Raw genomic sequence first — 17,376 nt, 5'->3', positions numbered from 1 at the left:
CAATGTATTTTGGTAGAAATTAATTGCAGTTAAAACGTTCATTTTGTCCTAATTATTCTGAAGAATTTGTTTTTCCAATTTCATATACTTATCTTTAGGATAAGATCATATTTTATCATTGCTGGAAATCCACCTTCACCTAATATGTTGATATTTTTACCATGTTTCTGAAGAACGTTCAACAAAATTGAAACTTTCTTGACCTCCCCATTCTCAAGTCTCTGAAATTGAAAAGCAAAGATATACGTCGGTATCCATACAAAAATATGTACTCAATGGGATTAGAACCAGTTGTATTCTCAGTACTACTGAAGGCAATGGATTGAATATTTACTTTGCAACAGACAAAAATTTACTGTTTTAGTTTAAGATCAAAATTTCTGTGCGTCTTATTGTATACAGAAATTCATTTTTATATATGCTAAAGTCACTAGGAAACTTTTTTAGAGTTTGCGTCAAACTATAAGTACATATATGAGGGGAAAATTAAGATTATCAAACCCTATAAAATGCATTTTTACCACAAACTGGTGAAAAGGAGGTAAATTTAGAAAACCACCCTCAAGCATTTCTAGCCATAGGCCTGCACACTGTGAATAACCAAGCCATATGCAGACATGTATTGTCATCTAACAACTTCCACTGCCCCATTTTTGTGACTCCAGCAAAAACAGGCAGGTAGCTAAAACATTTATCAATTCTTTGGTGGGCTGCAGCCAATTTGCCAGGTAATAAGTTGTAGAGATTTGCCCTGCTGCTTGCAGAATAAACTGCATGCTCAGCCTTTTGAAGGATTGTTCCTTTATTCAGCCACTATATGAGGGCTGCAAGAAAAAATGTTTTTTAAAAGTGAGCTGTTCAGATATATATCCATGAAGCATTTGTGCTCATGCTAATGGAAAGGTGAAAAAAATAAAAACAAAAGAGTCACAGCCTCAGAATCAGGCCCATGCAGTATCAAATGTAGTTTAACAGTGCAAACCTAAGAACACCTTCCTGGCAGCCCCATCAAGCAGATACTAGAATTCTGATTAGACCTGCTTAGGATTGCACTGTGAGTCACCCTAAAAACAGTTTATTTATTATACAATCAAAGACAACAAAATATGAAATACTTCACCTGACATATAAGTCGGTCTAATTTGTTGACAAACTGTTTGCTGCATTTATGAGAAATATTATCGAACGTGCTGGTTTCCAAAAACTGTTCCAATGACTGAAAGTCATCCTTTTTTGTAGCGTCATCTATACATTTTTCCAACTGCCAGAAAAAGAAGAAAATAACACTGCTACTATTTTATATTTCTCTTTAATTGTGGGTGGGGAACATGACACATCACTGCTCTACAAAAGATTTACCCCTGAATTCTGTGCAACTTTTGGATGGAATGATATGGCAGAAAGATCTAAACTGAAGTGACTAAAGATTAGGAAGCAGTCTCAACAGAGGTCTGAACAATTATCAGCTCCACTTAGGAGGGACGGTGGCTCAGTGGCAGAGCATCTGCTTGGTAAGCAGAAGGTCCCAGGTTCAATCCCTGGCATCTCCAAAAAAGGGTCCAGGCAAATAGGTGTGAAAAACCTCAGCTTGAGACCCTGGAGAGTTGCTGCCAATCTGAGTAGACAATACTGACTTTGATGGACCGAGGGTCTAATTCAGTATAAGGCAGCTTCATATATTCATATATGTCCACTTATCAAAAAGTTTGGTAATGACAAATTAAAAATATTTGAAATATATAACAATTTTAAATATACAGGCCTGGGCCTCCTGCTGCACTAAAATTCATATTTTTCCTTTCGCATAAACAATTTTATTCCTTGAAGAGTTGATTAGAAAGTGCTATTTGTCAGTTACTACATTTACAGTGCAATCATAACCAGTGTTACACCTTTCTATGCCCAATGATGTCAATGGATTTTAGAAAGCTGTAAATTCTACTTGAGACTGCATTCTAATTTTCCTGTATTTCAAAAGGTACACAGTATTAAAATTTTGTGACTGATCCTATATAATTCAGCTGTAATATACTATCAGTGCAATCCTAAAGAGAGTTACTCCATTCTAAGACCACTGAAATGAATAGGCTTAGACTGGAGTAACTCTCCTTAGGATTGTACTGTAAATAACTTAGAGAGATATCTAAGCAAAATTGTATTTTCTTGGAAAACTCAAATGATGCAAGCTTTAACCAAGCAGATTGTACTGCAGGACCTAGTAGCCAGCCCACTCCACACTCCCAAGGTGCACTGTCCCCGTTTCCAACCATTCCTGACATGTATATATCAGATTTATATTAGAATATCAGAAAACTGAGGTGTGCAGTTGGATGATTTGGTTATACGTACGGCCGGCAAGTATGAAATCCCACACTGAGTGAGCCTGAGATGCATTAGCTCAAGCCTCCATACACACATATTTGCTGGCTGTCAGAACAGGGCTTTTGATGACCGATAACAACAAGGGGATATAGACGAGAATAGCTAAGCACTGAGAACAGGATTACAGTCTACCATTCGCAGACAGAACTATGAAGTACATATGCTAGGACATTAGCCTGAATGATCCCTACAATCTCTGATCAGCAGATGTTAATCCTCACTACAGTACTATCAGTACACCATTAGCGCAATATTGTGGCAGATGTGCGGAAGCAGGCTGGCTTGAAGCTAAAACACTGCATTTAGTCAAAGAGATTCTTTGTAAGCAAATGTCCAGTTTTGTGCCCCCCTTCCGCTTGAATCCTTCAATGCTTTTGAATGTGAAATTTTTCACATTCTCTAAAAATGGAAATAATGTAGAAAATATGACCGTTATGTCTACTGATTAACTACAATATATTTGAGTCATGATAACATACTCACTGGCTTCTCTGGACTCGAATAACATAGGATTCAATATCTTGCCCCCTGAAGATAAGCTTTCAAAGAGCATTTTCACATGAAACCAAATCATACCTATGAGAAATGGTTTGCCAACTAACAGAGATTTATCATCACATGGTTTTGAATCAGGTCAAATATGTTTGGAGTTCATTTATGATCACTTTATTTAGCCAAAGATCCCAGAAGGAAATAGTTGCTTGCATACCAAAAGCTTATTCAAATTATATTGCAGACTTTCCTCTGAGTCTTAAATAGTTTGAAAACCTTTCAAAAAACGGAAAGGTGGAATACAAATTCATTAGGTAACCATAAATTTGATTTCTATTTTTATAGTTAGGTTGCACCACAGATGACCAAGTTGTGGGCTAGATGACATATCCCCCCATCACTTCAGGAACAGAATATCACTTAAATATTCAATCTCAGATGCCAAAATGTCTAAGGCTTTTCTTAGGTGGAAGGACTAATTGATACTGGTAGAAGAGACATTAAGCTCAGAACCACACACATTAATAAGGCACCAGAAAAGCTTTTCTGTCAAGCCATTACATAATCCTAAAGTCCATTGAATACCTGTCCTTCACGTCTAGCTGGCATTTTGGCAGTTTCATGTATTTAAACTCTAAGAGAAGCAAAAAAAAAAAATTAATTAGTATATAATATAGTGCTTTACAGCTTTATACAGATACACACCAACTTTTAAGTAAGATTAAAAACACATGAAATGTACAGGTACAAGAGATTTCTTGGTTTTTTTAAAAAAATATATGTTCTTTAAAATTATCCATTGGAAGAAAATCAAACCCATACCAAAATTGTCATGGACATCAAAACACCCCCACTATTCAGTACAAAAGGTAACTTTCATAGAATCATAGAGCTGGAAGGTACCTCCAGGGTCATCTAGTCCAACCCCCTGCACAATGCAGGAAACTCACCAATACCTCCTACCCACATGTCCCAGGGAACCCTGCTCCGTGCCCAGAAGATAGCAACTTTCTAAGTATTAGCCTTTAAACTGCCTGTGCCCTTGATAATGGTTTAAGCAGAAAGCAGATGCAGAGTCCACAGCAAGCCTCCAGATGGCAACAGACAGAAGAAATCATATACAGGAAACTACTCCAGCTGTTTCCCTCTTGTTTTCCCAGCATAATTCAGCATTCTAGGAAACTGTTCCATCTTATTTACAAAGCCCATACAAACTGGGATCAGAACACTTTAGGAACAGTCCCTCACCATTTGATCCCCCACATCCTTTAGGGTAAGCTGAAAAAGAATAAAAGATTGAATTTATACCCCACCCTTCACTTGGTCACTCAGCAGGAGTGGGGAATCAAACCCAGTTATCACAGATTAGAGTCTGTGCAGTTAACCACTACACCAAACTGGGTCTCAGCGTACACTGCTGATCAGTTTCAGTCATGGCTTCAGCAGCATTCTAGGACTGTTTATCTAAAGAGATCACAGCTCCAGCCTTGAGTCTCTTCCTTTTTAAAGGATATATTTATACCTTGATAATACTAGATGAATTTACATCTCAACTTCACCAAGTACAGTGTGAATATTAAACCGAAGCTTTGGTGTTGTTATCATATTTTATTGTTATACACTTTTATTACTAGAAGGCACTTTAAAAACTTTTGAAGTGGAAAGACTTTTTTTGCATTCTGGAAAGTAAACTGAACACACAACCCCAGAATGCAAATCATTGAACTTGCTACCGTAAATATATCTTATACAATTACTTGACCTGCAGAAACTGATTTCTGTAGGAGGGGGATCACTCCTATTGAAAGGAATGATGTGAAACATTTCTTACATTTGCCTGGATAATATCCACTGTACAGTAACAAATCCTGAGACAAATCTAATGGAATAAGATAATGAAATTATAGAACTAGGGTGGCAATATGTTTTATGATAAAGAACCACTTTCTTTTAACCTACAGAATATGCTTGCCCATATCAGAAGACATAAAGACTGAACTCTGAGCATTCTTATGTCCTTGTTCCTACAACCAGCTTTAACATCTGAATTAGCACTACACTCGTCAATGCCATCAGCATAACCACACCAACAGTAAAGGAAAAATATAATGCAAACATGTCAGCAAGGGGCAGGAGCAGATTTTATAGATACAAAACTGGGAGGAAAAAAGTCTGCCCAATACAGGTGGGAGGGATGCAGCTTCAGTTAATACCCTGAACACAAGCAGCTGTTTTCTCTATGAATGTACAAATGACTACAATGCTTTAAAATACTAGAAGCATCTCTTTTTATTCAAGATGCTCAGCATTTTAAGATAGGTAGCACTATGTATCCCATCACCCAAACCCCTTCCCCCCACATCTTGATCCTAAATACTTAACCCAGAATCTGCATTTATTTCAACAAGATATGCAGCTATGACTTCTTAGAACGTCTTAGCAAGCTTACTCCCAAGTAAATATCATAGGATTTCAGTTAGATATGTTTATGCATTGGTTAGATTTCTTTTGTAAACCTTTGGTTTATTGTTTTCATGAAAGGAAGCCACCTTTTGCTACCATCCTTGGAAGACTATACTGAGGAACTGTGATTATTTCCATCACCTTCACCTCTGTTATTTTGTGATCATATATGCATACCAGCAATTAGGGGTGGTTTATTTATTTTTTGAGACCCCGGTGAGAGGGGTTGTGGGCCCCCACCAACCATAGTCATGCCAGCAAAGCCTTCTGCAATAGATGCAATTTTCTCATGTCTTTTGTGTCTAGGTCAGAAACAGGCACCCCACCAGAAAGCGGAATTGGAACCAAAAGGCCCCCAGTTCCTGACACCTTTAAGAGCAAAGAGACAGGATTCTAACATACAAACCTTTTACTGACACTGAGGTAAAATGATAGGAAAACACCACTTGCTGAAATCTGGCTTATCATTCTACTGTTCAAGTACTAGGAGCAGTAAGTTTGAAAGAAAAAAAATGACAACATTGTTTGTAATACAAAACTGATCATTGATCCAATGAGATCCACAGATCAAAGAAAGAACCAGATTGAAGAAACAGACTTCTATGCAAGAGAACAGTAGTACAATAAAGGATTAGACAACTCAGCCAAGGATTGTTCTTTGCTGGGAATTTCCTAAATAACTTTTTGGAAGATAAAGGAGATAGTGCATCCCAAGCATTCTGGCTTCTGCCTTGAAATGCATGGCTGGCCAGGTGCAATGAATACATCCCCTTTCCTAGGTGCCCTACTGCATCCAAGAGGAATACAAACACAACTTGGTCAGGTTCATATTTTAAGAGAAGCCCCATGAACAAGAAATGAAATTTGTAACCAGAGAAACAGTAAAAAAAAAAAAAAAAGCAGACTTGCGATTGTGAGATGGACTGAGCCATCACAAAAGTTTCACTAAAACGATTCTGGCAAAAAAGTACATCTGCTGGATTAAGGGTAAACTCCACCGCATCTCACTTTTGCATGTAAGCAAGCTCTGGTCACTTTCCTCTAAAACGAGTAAGTGTTTTTTTGGAAAATTGTTTTGGGAACTTGCTGCCCATTTTGCTCAGAACACACCGGTACCAATTCAGAAGCCACCATTCTCTAGCAAACTTAAAAGGAAAACAAAATTGCTCAAAGCAGGTTTTTCACACTGAATTAGAATTAATCAAGGAATTTGATACCATTTCTGGAGATTGGCACCTCTAGCGGGTGAGGAATTCTCATTAACTAGCTTAATTACTTACTGCCTTCTCCCCAGAAATAGATTCAGGTGGTTTGTGTGGTCATATTGGTCAGAGGAAATAGAACCAAGTTTGCGTCCAATGATCCCTTTAAAGCCAACAAAGTTTCATTCTTGGAATAAGTTTGCATGTGCTGATCTTGAAGGTGCCACTGGACTCAAAACTTGGTTCTAATGCATTCTTTCCGGTTATTGCTTAACTGGGGTCTATTCTCTTGAGTTTCACCTAATTATGTCTCATTTCATAGTTCATATATTTTTTTAAAAAAATAACCTCATAATTTTTTTTTTAAAAAATCATAACCTCAAAAATAATGTGTCTATCTAGCTGAGGTCCCACTTCATCTATCTCATTGCGTGAAATTTAAGCCAGACTCGATTACCTGCAGAGACTAAGCCTAAAAGGAACCGTTAAAGAAGAGCGGGAGGAAAGCAGCACACGCATCACAGACTCACTACTTTCTCCTCACAAAACCTCACAGCCGCGAGCTAAGCAAAGGACCAGCCCATCAGCCAATCATCTCCGGCGAAGGCTCTCCAAACCAATCGCTGGCTTCGGCCGCCTCAGTAGCCAATCATTAAAAAGCAGCAGGCGGCGAGAAAAGGAAGGGCGGGAGGAAGCGAAGAGCGGTAAAGGCTCTCGCCGCTGTTTGGCCTCGCGCTGGTTTTGATTCACGCGCGCCGCCTCCTTCTAGCCAATGAGTGGCTAGATGGGGGGATAACGGTTGTTGTCAACCGCACTAGGGACCCAAACGGCTGCCCTGTCGGTGTCTTCCGGTTCTGTGAGGTGCTGCGCGTCTCCTCAGAGCCTCCTTCACGAATATACCTGTATAGCGCGCATTCAAGTCCAAAGCACAAATTTGCCTCAGGCTTTTTTCCCTTTTCACAGTGGCCTCGGTTCTGAGGGCTGCAACACCTTCCACACCCGCTTTCCCTGGAGGGCACCTTTTAAGTCATCACTGTCATTTCTTGTACCCTTTACTGCACGCCACTTATCCAGGCTCTTATTTCTCTTGGGGCAGGGGCGCGAATTTGAGAATTTATTGTGGGTAGAAGGGGACATCTGAATACGCGTTGCCATGAAGTCCGTTCTCCACCTTCCACTAAGGTTGCCAACCTCCAGGTGGTAAGACCAGAAGGGAGGGTCGGGGAGGTTGAAAGGAAAATACCCTGCTGCAATAATGAAACTAATAACACCCAAATTTATTCTAAATACATAAATTTTAAATAAAGTGATATTATTTATTTATTTCTCAGATTTATATCCCGCCCTCCTCACCGAAGCAGGCTCACTATTTATTTATTTATTACTTTCAATTTATATCCCGCCCTCTCCGCAAGCGGACTCAGGGTGGCTTACAACATCATAAAATACAATCAGTCCAATAAAACATATAAAACCATACATTTGTACATTACTTTAAAGATGGGTAAGAAAAACATTAGGGGAGGGACGGTGGCTCAGTGGTAAGAGCATCTGCTTGGGAAGCAGAAGGTCCCAGGTTCAATCCCTGGTATCTCCAAAAAAGGGTCCAGGCAAATAGGTGTGAAAAACCTCAGCTTGAGACCCTGGAGAGCTGCTGCCAGTCTGAGAAGACAATACTGACTTTGATGGACCAAGGGTCTGATTCAGTATAAGGCAGCTTCATATGTTCATATATGTTCATAGTAAGTTAACCTACACACCTAAGCACATACAAAAGACTCATAAGAATTTTACTTCCACTAAAGTGCAGAGTGCAAAAGAGTGCTTGTATCCAAAGAGGTATTCAATCCATAGTTCTTTAACCAGAAGACTTCACCAGAACCGCCTCTGATGGAGCCCAGTGCCTGCTGGTGGTTTGCTGGGCCGTTTCAAATCTCTTTGTCAAAGAGGGGGTGCCTGAAGTTCTTCCATACCTTCTTACATAAGTATACAGCAACTCATGCAAGCACAAACAGTAGCCTTCACAGGGCGTATTACCGGGATTACAACTGATCTCTCCAGGAGATAAATATCAGTTAACCTGGAGAAAATGACCTGAATTGATCTACTCAGAATGGGGATTAGTCTCAGCATGGAAAGAAATGCCACATATTTCCCAACCCTGGAATGGCAACCCCACTTTGCATCCTATTGCAGAGTAAGGTTGCCTGCCTTCATGCTGGGTATGGAATGTGTAATGGCATAGGATTCCCCCCACTCACCCTAGCCAGCCTGTTGAGAATGTCCTTACCTTGAGCTGTGGATATGTTTGCTTACAGATACACACAGAGAGGAGCACTACTGATCTAACCTGAACCGTAGGAAGCAATCCTGAATTGGTAAATCCAACTTTATGTAGTGGGGATTAGTCCCAAGGTGGAGATAAATGTTTGGGACTGCATTTTTTAGGATGCTTTTTTTTGGTAGCAATCCTGACAGTATGAGTGTTCTTTTCAGACTCAAAATATTTATTTGTTCATTTCTTGTACTTGAAGTACTCATCCACGACATCTTTGGCCTGAGATTCTTTGCCATAAAAACAGAACTGCAGCCCACAACTTTGCAGGGTTTTCCTTCTCTGTCAATTTTGTAGAAATCTATCCACTCACTTCGTTTCTTGTCATCAATCATTATCAGATTGCTTTGGTGTTCAGCACAAAGGGCTTCAGTAAATTTGACATACATGGGCTCCTCACAGTTGGATGCAAGAACACAAAGATGGGCTTGGCATTTGTCTAAGGCAGGGGTGTCAAACATATGGCCCAGGGGCTAAATTGGGCCCCTGGAGGGCTCTTGCCAGGTCCCTGAGGAACTGGCTGTCTGACAGTGATCTGTCATCTGTCTGTCATCTGCTTCTTTCTCCCTCTCTCTTGCTTCCTGCTGCATCACAGCTTGCCTTGCCCTGCCAGGCTTGGCAATCGCACAGGAGCTACAGAGGAAAGCCTTTATTTTTTTCCATTGGCTGAGGCTCCTCTCTTGAGGAGGAATGGGGGGGGAGGGATAGCTTGCTTTGCCAGGATCTCTCAATTGCACAGCAGAGCTACTGAGCCATGCCTCTCTTCCTTCTTTTGGTGGTTCCTCCCCCGCTTGGTCCCCTGCAGAAGGAAGGAAAGAGCCAGAGCTTCCTTTGCCCAGTTCCCTGGATTGCACAGGAGAGATACAAAGAAAGCACCTTTAAGACTGACAAGTGCTAATGTTGTAAGCACATTTTATTTTAAGCTTTTAAAAAATCTTTGTGTTTATCTGCGTCCTTTGTAAGTTTATATCTCTGCTACCTGGCATTACATTTTATGACACAACGTGGCCTGGCCCAACAAGATCTCATTTATGTCAAATCCGTCCCTCATAACAAATGAGTTCAACATCCCTGCTCTAAGGTTTTGTCAGCTTCGCAAATTCCACAGGCTAAACCATCATGGATAAGTGCAAAGAGTTTTTGAAAGAACAATTAATATTTGGCATTGTGAGACTTTGGCCACCAAATGAGAAGGGAGCACTCCCTGGAGAAGATCCCGATGCTAGGAAAGACAAGGCAAAAGAAGAAGGGGACAGCAAAAGATGAGATGGCTGGACAGTGTAACTGATGTAGCAAACACGAATTTGAGCAAACTTTGGAGGATGGTGGAAGACAGGAGGGCCTGGTGTGACTTTGTCCATGGGGTCACAGAGAGTCGGACTCGACTAGGGTTGCCAAGTCCAATTCAAGAAATATCTGGGGACTTTGGGGGTGGAGCCAGGAGACATTAGGGGTGGAGCCAAGATCAAGGCTGTGACAAGCATAATTGAACTCCAACGGGCGTTCTGGCCATCACATTTAAAGGGACGGCACACCTTTTCAATGCCTTCCTTCCATAGGAAATAATGAAGGATAGGGGCACCTTCTTTTAGGGCTCATAGCATTGGACCCCCTGGTCCAATCTTTTTGAAACTTGGGGGGTATTTTGGGGAGAGGCACTGGATGCTATACTGAAAATTTGGTGCCTCTACCCCAAAAACAGCCCCCCCAGAGCCCCGGATACCCGAGTTCCCAGCAGACATTTCCCTCCCCTCCCCCCGCTTTCTGACGACCCTGAAGCGGGGGGAGGGCCTCCAAACCGGGGGATCCCCTGCCCGCACCTGGGGATTGGCAACCCTAGACTCGACTGTGTGACTGAACAACAAAAATTGTGAGAAGGAAATATTTAAAAGCACCACCAGGTGTCACTATAACATAAACCATAAAGGTAATGTCTATGTTGGAACAAAGTTAGAGTCCAGTGGAAAGTTCTATTCAAGGTATAAGCTTCCTTGTACTTGCACACTTCTTCAGATACAATGAAATGAAAATTACCAGTCCATACATATAGGCGGAGGGTGAGCAGTAATCTGTTAAACATCTTCATTATGCTGTACACTAATTTACTGCTCACCCTCTACTTATATGTAGGAACTGGTAATTTCCATTATATCTGAAGAAGGGTGTGTGCACGTGAAAGTTTACACCTTGAATAAAACTTTGTTGGTCTTAAAGGTGCCACTGGACTCAAACTTCGTTCTACTGCTTCAGATCAGGACGGCTGCCCACCTGAATCTATTCTCTATGTCAGTTCTATTCTCATGGCTTTCTCAGCTTGACCTGAACTTGTACCTAGACTGCAGGGCACTGAATGAAACAACATGAAAATGAATGGAATTCATTTCTTCCCCTGGGTTGAAATTTAGCTGTATCCAGCATGGTTCAATCATTACAGTATCAGATTAAGATCTGGTAAACACACTTTCAAATCATCCCCATTCTGCCATGGAAGTCTGCTGGATGATCTTGAACAAGTCATTTTCTCTCTCACCCTAACCTACCACACAAAGTTTGTTGTTGAGAGGGCAAAATGAAGAAAGGGAGAGCAATGTTGTAACTTTATAGGTTGCCAACTCTAGGTTGAAAAATTTGAGGGTGAACAGTGGTGAGGGTGGGGTTTGGGGAGGGGCAGGACCTCAGCACTGTATAATGCCACAGACTCTCCCCCCCCCCCCTTCAAAGCAGCTGTTTTCTCTAGGGGAAATGAGCTCTGTTGTCTGCAGATCAGTTGTAATTCTGGGGAACTTCCAGGGAGCTACCGTTGGGGGGAAAAGCTGGGTATTATTATTTGAACAAATAAACAATAAATGCAATAACATTAATTTAAAAGCAATTTCGTTTCTCTGCTGGACAGGTTGTGATGGCTTTCTCCCAGTAGTCGCTGTAGCGTACACAGTGGCTGTTTGTAATACAAGGCCCTTCTGTTACCCTTTCTAGTGGCGACCAATTACACCAGCACCTTGACTGGGCAGTGTGTCATTTACCCCTTCCACAAGTTTATTTTTCCAAATCTCTGCCACTGTTATGATTGATTGTGGCTAGTGTTATTTGTGAATATACTCTCCCACTTGGTATTTACATTGTACATTTCTGTAATTGTATTTTCACATAAATAGTATGTTTTACTGTCACTTTTATATGCTCTAAGGTACATTTGTATCTGTGTATTTCACAATGCACCTATTCTTATTACTATACCCAGGGGTGGCCAAACTATAGCTCAGGAGCCACATGTGGCTCTTTCATATATATTGTGTGGCTCTCAAAGCCCCCACTGCCCTGTTGGCCAGCTTGGAGAAGGTATTTATTTCTTTAAATCATTTCTCCAAGCCGGCTTGGAGAATGCACTTAAACTTAAAGTTGCTTTCTTGCTACCTCTCCCTTCCTCCTCCCATAGATTTTCCTTCCTTCCCTCTCTCGCTCAAACATCTGCTGTTTATTCTGCGCGGCTCTCACATTCAGCAAGTTTGGCCATCGCTGCTATAACCTCTAGTGCTTTTGTACTTACATTTTGTTTATCAGGATGGAAGTATATATTTATCTGCTTCCTTCTTAATTATCTTTCTAGAGTCTTCAAAATGCTCTGCTTACACAGGTTCCTGTTCATTTCAATGTAAATCCAACAAATGGAGAGTTCTGAAGACTGAATTTCCAAGGCTGGTATATCATGATTGTGTGACATGGGGGGGAGAAAGCATTGGAATGATCACAACCATTCAAATCCCTCTTCTCACTATCAGGTGTCATATCTCATTACAGGCACAGGAGCCATTAACGGGCTGAGTTCATAAACATGAGTTCTATCATTAGAAACATATATTGGCTGGACTTTTAGCCTTGCACTTGTGGGTCTTTCCAAGGCTAGAGAGGGAAGGCTGTTGTCAGTACTGACTTTTTTTTTTTAACTCAAAGCCACTGCAAGATTTTTTTGGTCCATGATTTGGTCATGCAGTAGATAGGAGCACTCTTCTCTATTGGATGCTTCCGTATACAGCCTCTTCAGTGATGATGAGTAAACTGATTGCTTGCTCATTGCAACTGAACTACCTATTCAGAAGTAGGGTCCCTAAGAATGGGTGATGAGAGCACCACTGAAGGGGAGGAGAGCTGCTATGAGAGAAGTTACGGAAGAGGAACCACATCTCATCCTTTTCCTACCCATTCCTTCTGCACCTGCTGATGTCTTCTATTCTTAGCCAACTAGAACTTTTAAGTCTCAGGGCAGTATGAACATTATTTGGAACAGGAGCAACCCCCCCAAAAAAACCAAACAAACCTAAAAGAACACTTGAATGGGTGATAAAGCAGATAACAATACTTTCTCTGGTTCTTCCTTCTTTCCTGCTCCCTTCCCCTAGTGTCCTGAACAAACTGAGAACTATGGTTTCCAGTTCCAAGTTGGGAAATTCCTGGAGATTTGGGGGTAGAGAGGAGAACAGGCTTTGGAGAGGCTGAGAGACCTGGGAAAATATAATGCTTTAACAGTCCACTCCCCAAAGCGGTCATTATCCCCCAAGAGAACTAATCTCTGTAGTGCTTAGATGTCAGAAGGTATTGCAAGAATGAAATTGATCTGAGATCCTGGGAGATTAAACGGAGAAAGACATCCCACCTCTAAATCACAATCTAAATTTCAGTAATACAGGCGGAAAAATTGTTACAGTGTTAGGATTAAAGGCTAGGAGATCCAGGGTCAAATTTCAATGTGGCTATAAAGCTAAGTGACCATAAGTGACAATTTGAACCCAGCTTTTTCGAATCCTCTTTCCCAGTACAATAATACAGCGCTGGTTCTTATTTATGCTGATTCAAAACATGATGATCATCACAATGAATTAGAGTCTGTGCTTTCTAACTTGGTGGGGAGTCCCCTTGTTGGTAGCTCAAATATTTAGCTATATTAACACACACCTGGCTTGTTTGAAATAAGTCTCTGTTCACAGGCAAAGTAAAGGGACTTTCAGATACAGGAGAGACCTGAATTTACATTTAGTAATTAATGCAGATTAAAAAGTAATTACCACAGAGAGGCAGGTACCACAGCATACCTGAAGCACACACATAATCTATTTATAAAAAGAGCACTGGGAAATAGAAAAGATGAACAGTTTAAAAAATAATGGAAAATCTTGAGGCCCTCGTTAAGGACTGGCATATTTATTGTGCTTGAAGTGTTAATCTCAGTTTATGTACATGCTGTGAAAAGGTTAGAGTGCTGAACAAGGAGCTGGGAGAGCAAGGTTCAAATCCCCACCAAGTTTTTCTCTCTATCTCTTGCAATGCATTTTTATCCCATCATTCTTCCATGAAGCACAGAATAGCTTGCATGGTTTTTCCTGCCATTTTATTCTTACAGCAACCTTCTGAGGTAGATTAGGCTGAGAAACAGTAGCTGTTCAAAGATCTGCTTTATGGCGGATAGTGTAGAATCACAGAATCAGAGTTGGAAGGGACCTCCAGGGTCATCTAGTCCAACCCCCTGCACAATGCAGGAAAGTCACAAATACCTCCCCCTAAGTTCACAGGATCTTCATTGCTGTCAGATGGCCATCTGGTGTGGATTTGAACCTTGCTCTCACAACTCCTAGCTCCTTGCTCTAACCTTTTCACTACATGCACTATTAAAAGCATGAATAGGCAGAAACTTCATCTGGTCCCTAAAACGTGATAACATAGCAACCACACTAATTTGTTGAGGGAAAGAATTTTGCAAATGTGGCTTTAATGGAGAAAAGACCATCCTTCCAGTAGCCATCCAGAGGATACATTTGGATCTAGATCTTGAATGAAGGACAGGTGTGTATTTGTAGAGAGTTGGTCTTAAGAAATGTTAGACCCAAACCATTTAGAGCTGTGGTTCTGAAACTTTGGATTAAGACCCAAAGGACCCTTACAGGTGGCTCATAAGGCCAAGACAGCGGAGAAGGAGCTGGGAAGAGACTCTGGGAGACTTGATGGTAAATTTGGGCTTTTCCTCTGCATGATTGGTGAAATGGACACAAAATATAGCCAGCTGTTTAGAAATGCTACAGATCAATATCTGATGCTGGTACTGCTTTAGGAGATGAAAGGTCAATCTTCTCTTTCCCGGTGGGAGAAGTGCCTGGCAGAGCTGGAAACAGAGCATGAGAACCCCTCCAAAGTGGCAAGATGGCCTCTCCAACTCTCTTATTCTTTTCCCACTCACTAACATCATAAGAACTTATGAAAAGCCCTGCTAGATCAGACCAGTGGTACATCTAGTCCAGTATCCTGTCTCACTCAGCAGCCAAGCAGTACCTCTGGAGAGCCAACAGGGCAAATCAATGGAACTAAAAGTCTGAGAAAGTTGCACCACCCCAGCATGTGTGAGGAGGGCAGAAGGCACAATAGAAATCTAGTGCTCAGGTATCCATAGCAGCCCCTAGCTATGAGGTAATTTGGTAAAGAATTGCTAATTCTTAGCTGAGAATTAATTATCATTGTGGGAAGGCAGATACTACAGGGAGAGGTACAGTTAATTGTCATAAATCCTACCAGTGTGCTCAGCAAAGCTTGAGTAATCTTCCTTCAACAGAAGGGACTTCTGCTGGAGGAGAAGCCATTTGAGTTTGAGTTATGCTTTGCTGAATGGATTGTTGAGACACAAGGCCACTGTATTTTACACTGCTTGTATAAGTATCAAATGGACATGTCTGTCAACTAGATACCAAATTGATCTTGAGAAAGTAAAACAAAAATAGAGGGAACTATACACTCTTTAAAAAAAACAAACTTAAAATTGTGAGGCACTCTACAAACATAAAAAATGAAGTATGTTTCTCACAGGCTTAGTCTAAAAGGTTCCCTCACACATTTCCTCCCTTCTGTGTTAATGTCCCCCATTCCCCCCCCCCCCAAAAAAAAGCCGAAAATCAGAGGTATTTTTATTGGATACAACCATCTCCACAAATCTCTCAGGTCAGCATAACTCTTTTTCATCGCCTCAGGACTTTTCCAGCCTCATTCTTCTGCATGCGTATAGCCAGGCCTCAGACAATCTACAGTGAAGTGCTCTGAATATTTTACTGTGTTGTATAAGCATGTGTTTGTTTTCCCCATTGGTATTTAGGCCGCAGCGCATCCGAGTTCCAAACAGCAACAGCCTGAATGAATCAAGTAAATGAAGGGCACAAATTCACTTCAGATCAGCACCCAATAACCATTTTGCATATGCGCACAAACAAAATCCGTCCATGTGTAAAATCTACCCAGAGGTTGAAGTTCAGTGCCCTGGGTTGATCTTCGGCATCTCCAATTTAAAAGGTGTCAAACTAGCCAATGTTCCCTCTAAGCTGCAGAATCTTGTGAGCAAAAATTCTACTTTGTGAGCTAGTAGCGTTAAAGTTGTAAACTACTGCATAAATTATTGTGCTCTGGGGTCATTCTTCCTGAGCCAAGAAAAAAATGTGTGAGCTGAAGGCTTAAAATCTGTGAGCTAGCTCACGCTCAGTTTAGAAGGAACACTGGATGTGACGGCATCCTCATGTCTGCCATAAGAAAAAAAAATGGCTACCATTTTAAACTCTAAAATGAGCAATTTACAAATGCTATGAGGGCCCAGTGCAATAAAGCGGGACAAAGTGCTGTCTTCCTCTCACACTTTTTCATGTGCCGAGATGACTGCCAATGAGTTTCCATTTCGGCCCTTGAAAAGGCACAGGGATGGGAACAAGAATAATTCTGTCCCACTGCCTGGGCCCTTCCACCATTTTTAAATTTAGACTTTGACATAGTGGCAGCTTCCCTGTAGCAGACACAATGATGATGTCACATCTAGTTTGGCCCTCAGAGAGTAAGTAATGTGAGAGACCTCAGTCTAAGAGCTGCTAAATACTGAGCCTGTCTGACTCATAGAAGCAATGAGTTGGACGGGACCTCCAGGGACGTCTAGTGCAATCCCCTGCACAATGCAGGTAATTTACAAATACCTCCCTCCACACCCCCAGTGACCCCCCCCCCCGCTCCATGTTCAGAAGATGGGAAAAAATCTCCAGGACCCCTGGCCAAACTGGCCTCAAGAAAAATTGCTGCCTTACCCCAAAGTGGCAATTGGTACTTCCCTGGGCATGTAAGGAAGAGCCACAAGATCTAAGCACTGATGCAACTCTTCCTTCCTTCCTTCTCATGACCTGCCTATGTTCACAGAATCAGTATTACTGTCAGATGGCCACCTAGCCTCTGTTTAAAAACCTCTGGAGGAGAGCCCACCACCTCCCAAAGAAGCCTGTTCCACCAAGGAACTGCTCTGTCAGGAAGTTCTTCTCCTAATGCTTATCCAAAAACTATTTTGATTTCATTTCAATGTGTTGGTTCTGGTCCGACCTTCTGATTTAATTTCAACCTGTTGGTTATGGCCCGACTCAGCAGAAGGAAGTTGTTTGTGCTTTTTGGTGATGCAAGTATGTTCCACAGATACATTTCCAGTCTGTGAAAGTAATGCGA

General features: G+C 41.3%; 1 protein-coding gene and 1 pseudogene across 1 annotated transcript; both read right to left on the bottom strand.

Moving 5' to 3' along the window:
* LOC132566043 (synaptonemal complex protein 2-like) lies at positions 1–3,515 on the bottom strand. The gene is made up of 3 exons (XM_060230706.1): positions 3,460–3,515; positions 1,121–1,261; positions 1–221 (listed from the first exon to the last, which is right to left on the bottom strand). Exons 1-3 carry the CDS (start codon positions 3,481–3,483, stop codon positions 81–83), a joined length of 306 nt encoding a protein of 101 aa, XP_060086689.1. The 5' UTR covers positions 3,484–3,515; the 3' UTR covers positions 1–80.
* A 5,539-nt stretch (positions 3,516–9,054) lies between these two features.
* LOC132567279 (small ribosomal subunit protein eS12-like) lies at positions 9,055–15,873 on the bottom strand (annotated as a pseudogene).
* Positions 15,874–17,376: the final 1,503 nt, after the last annotated feature.

The sequence above is a fragment of the Heteronotia binoei genome, chromosome 2 (genome assembly GCF_032191835.1).
Source record: "Heteronotia binoei isolate CCM8104 ecotype False Entrance Well chromosome 2, APGP_CSIRO_Hbin_v1, whole genome shotgun sequence".
Classification (NCBI taxonomy): Eukaryota; Metazoa; Chordata; class Lepidosauria; order Squamata; family Gekkonidae; genus Heteronotia; species Heteronotia binoei.
The sequence above is the reverse complement of the archived record's forward strand: the minus strand, read 5'-3'. Positions and strand labels throughout refer to the sequence as shown.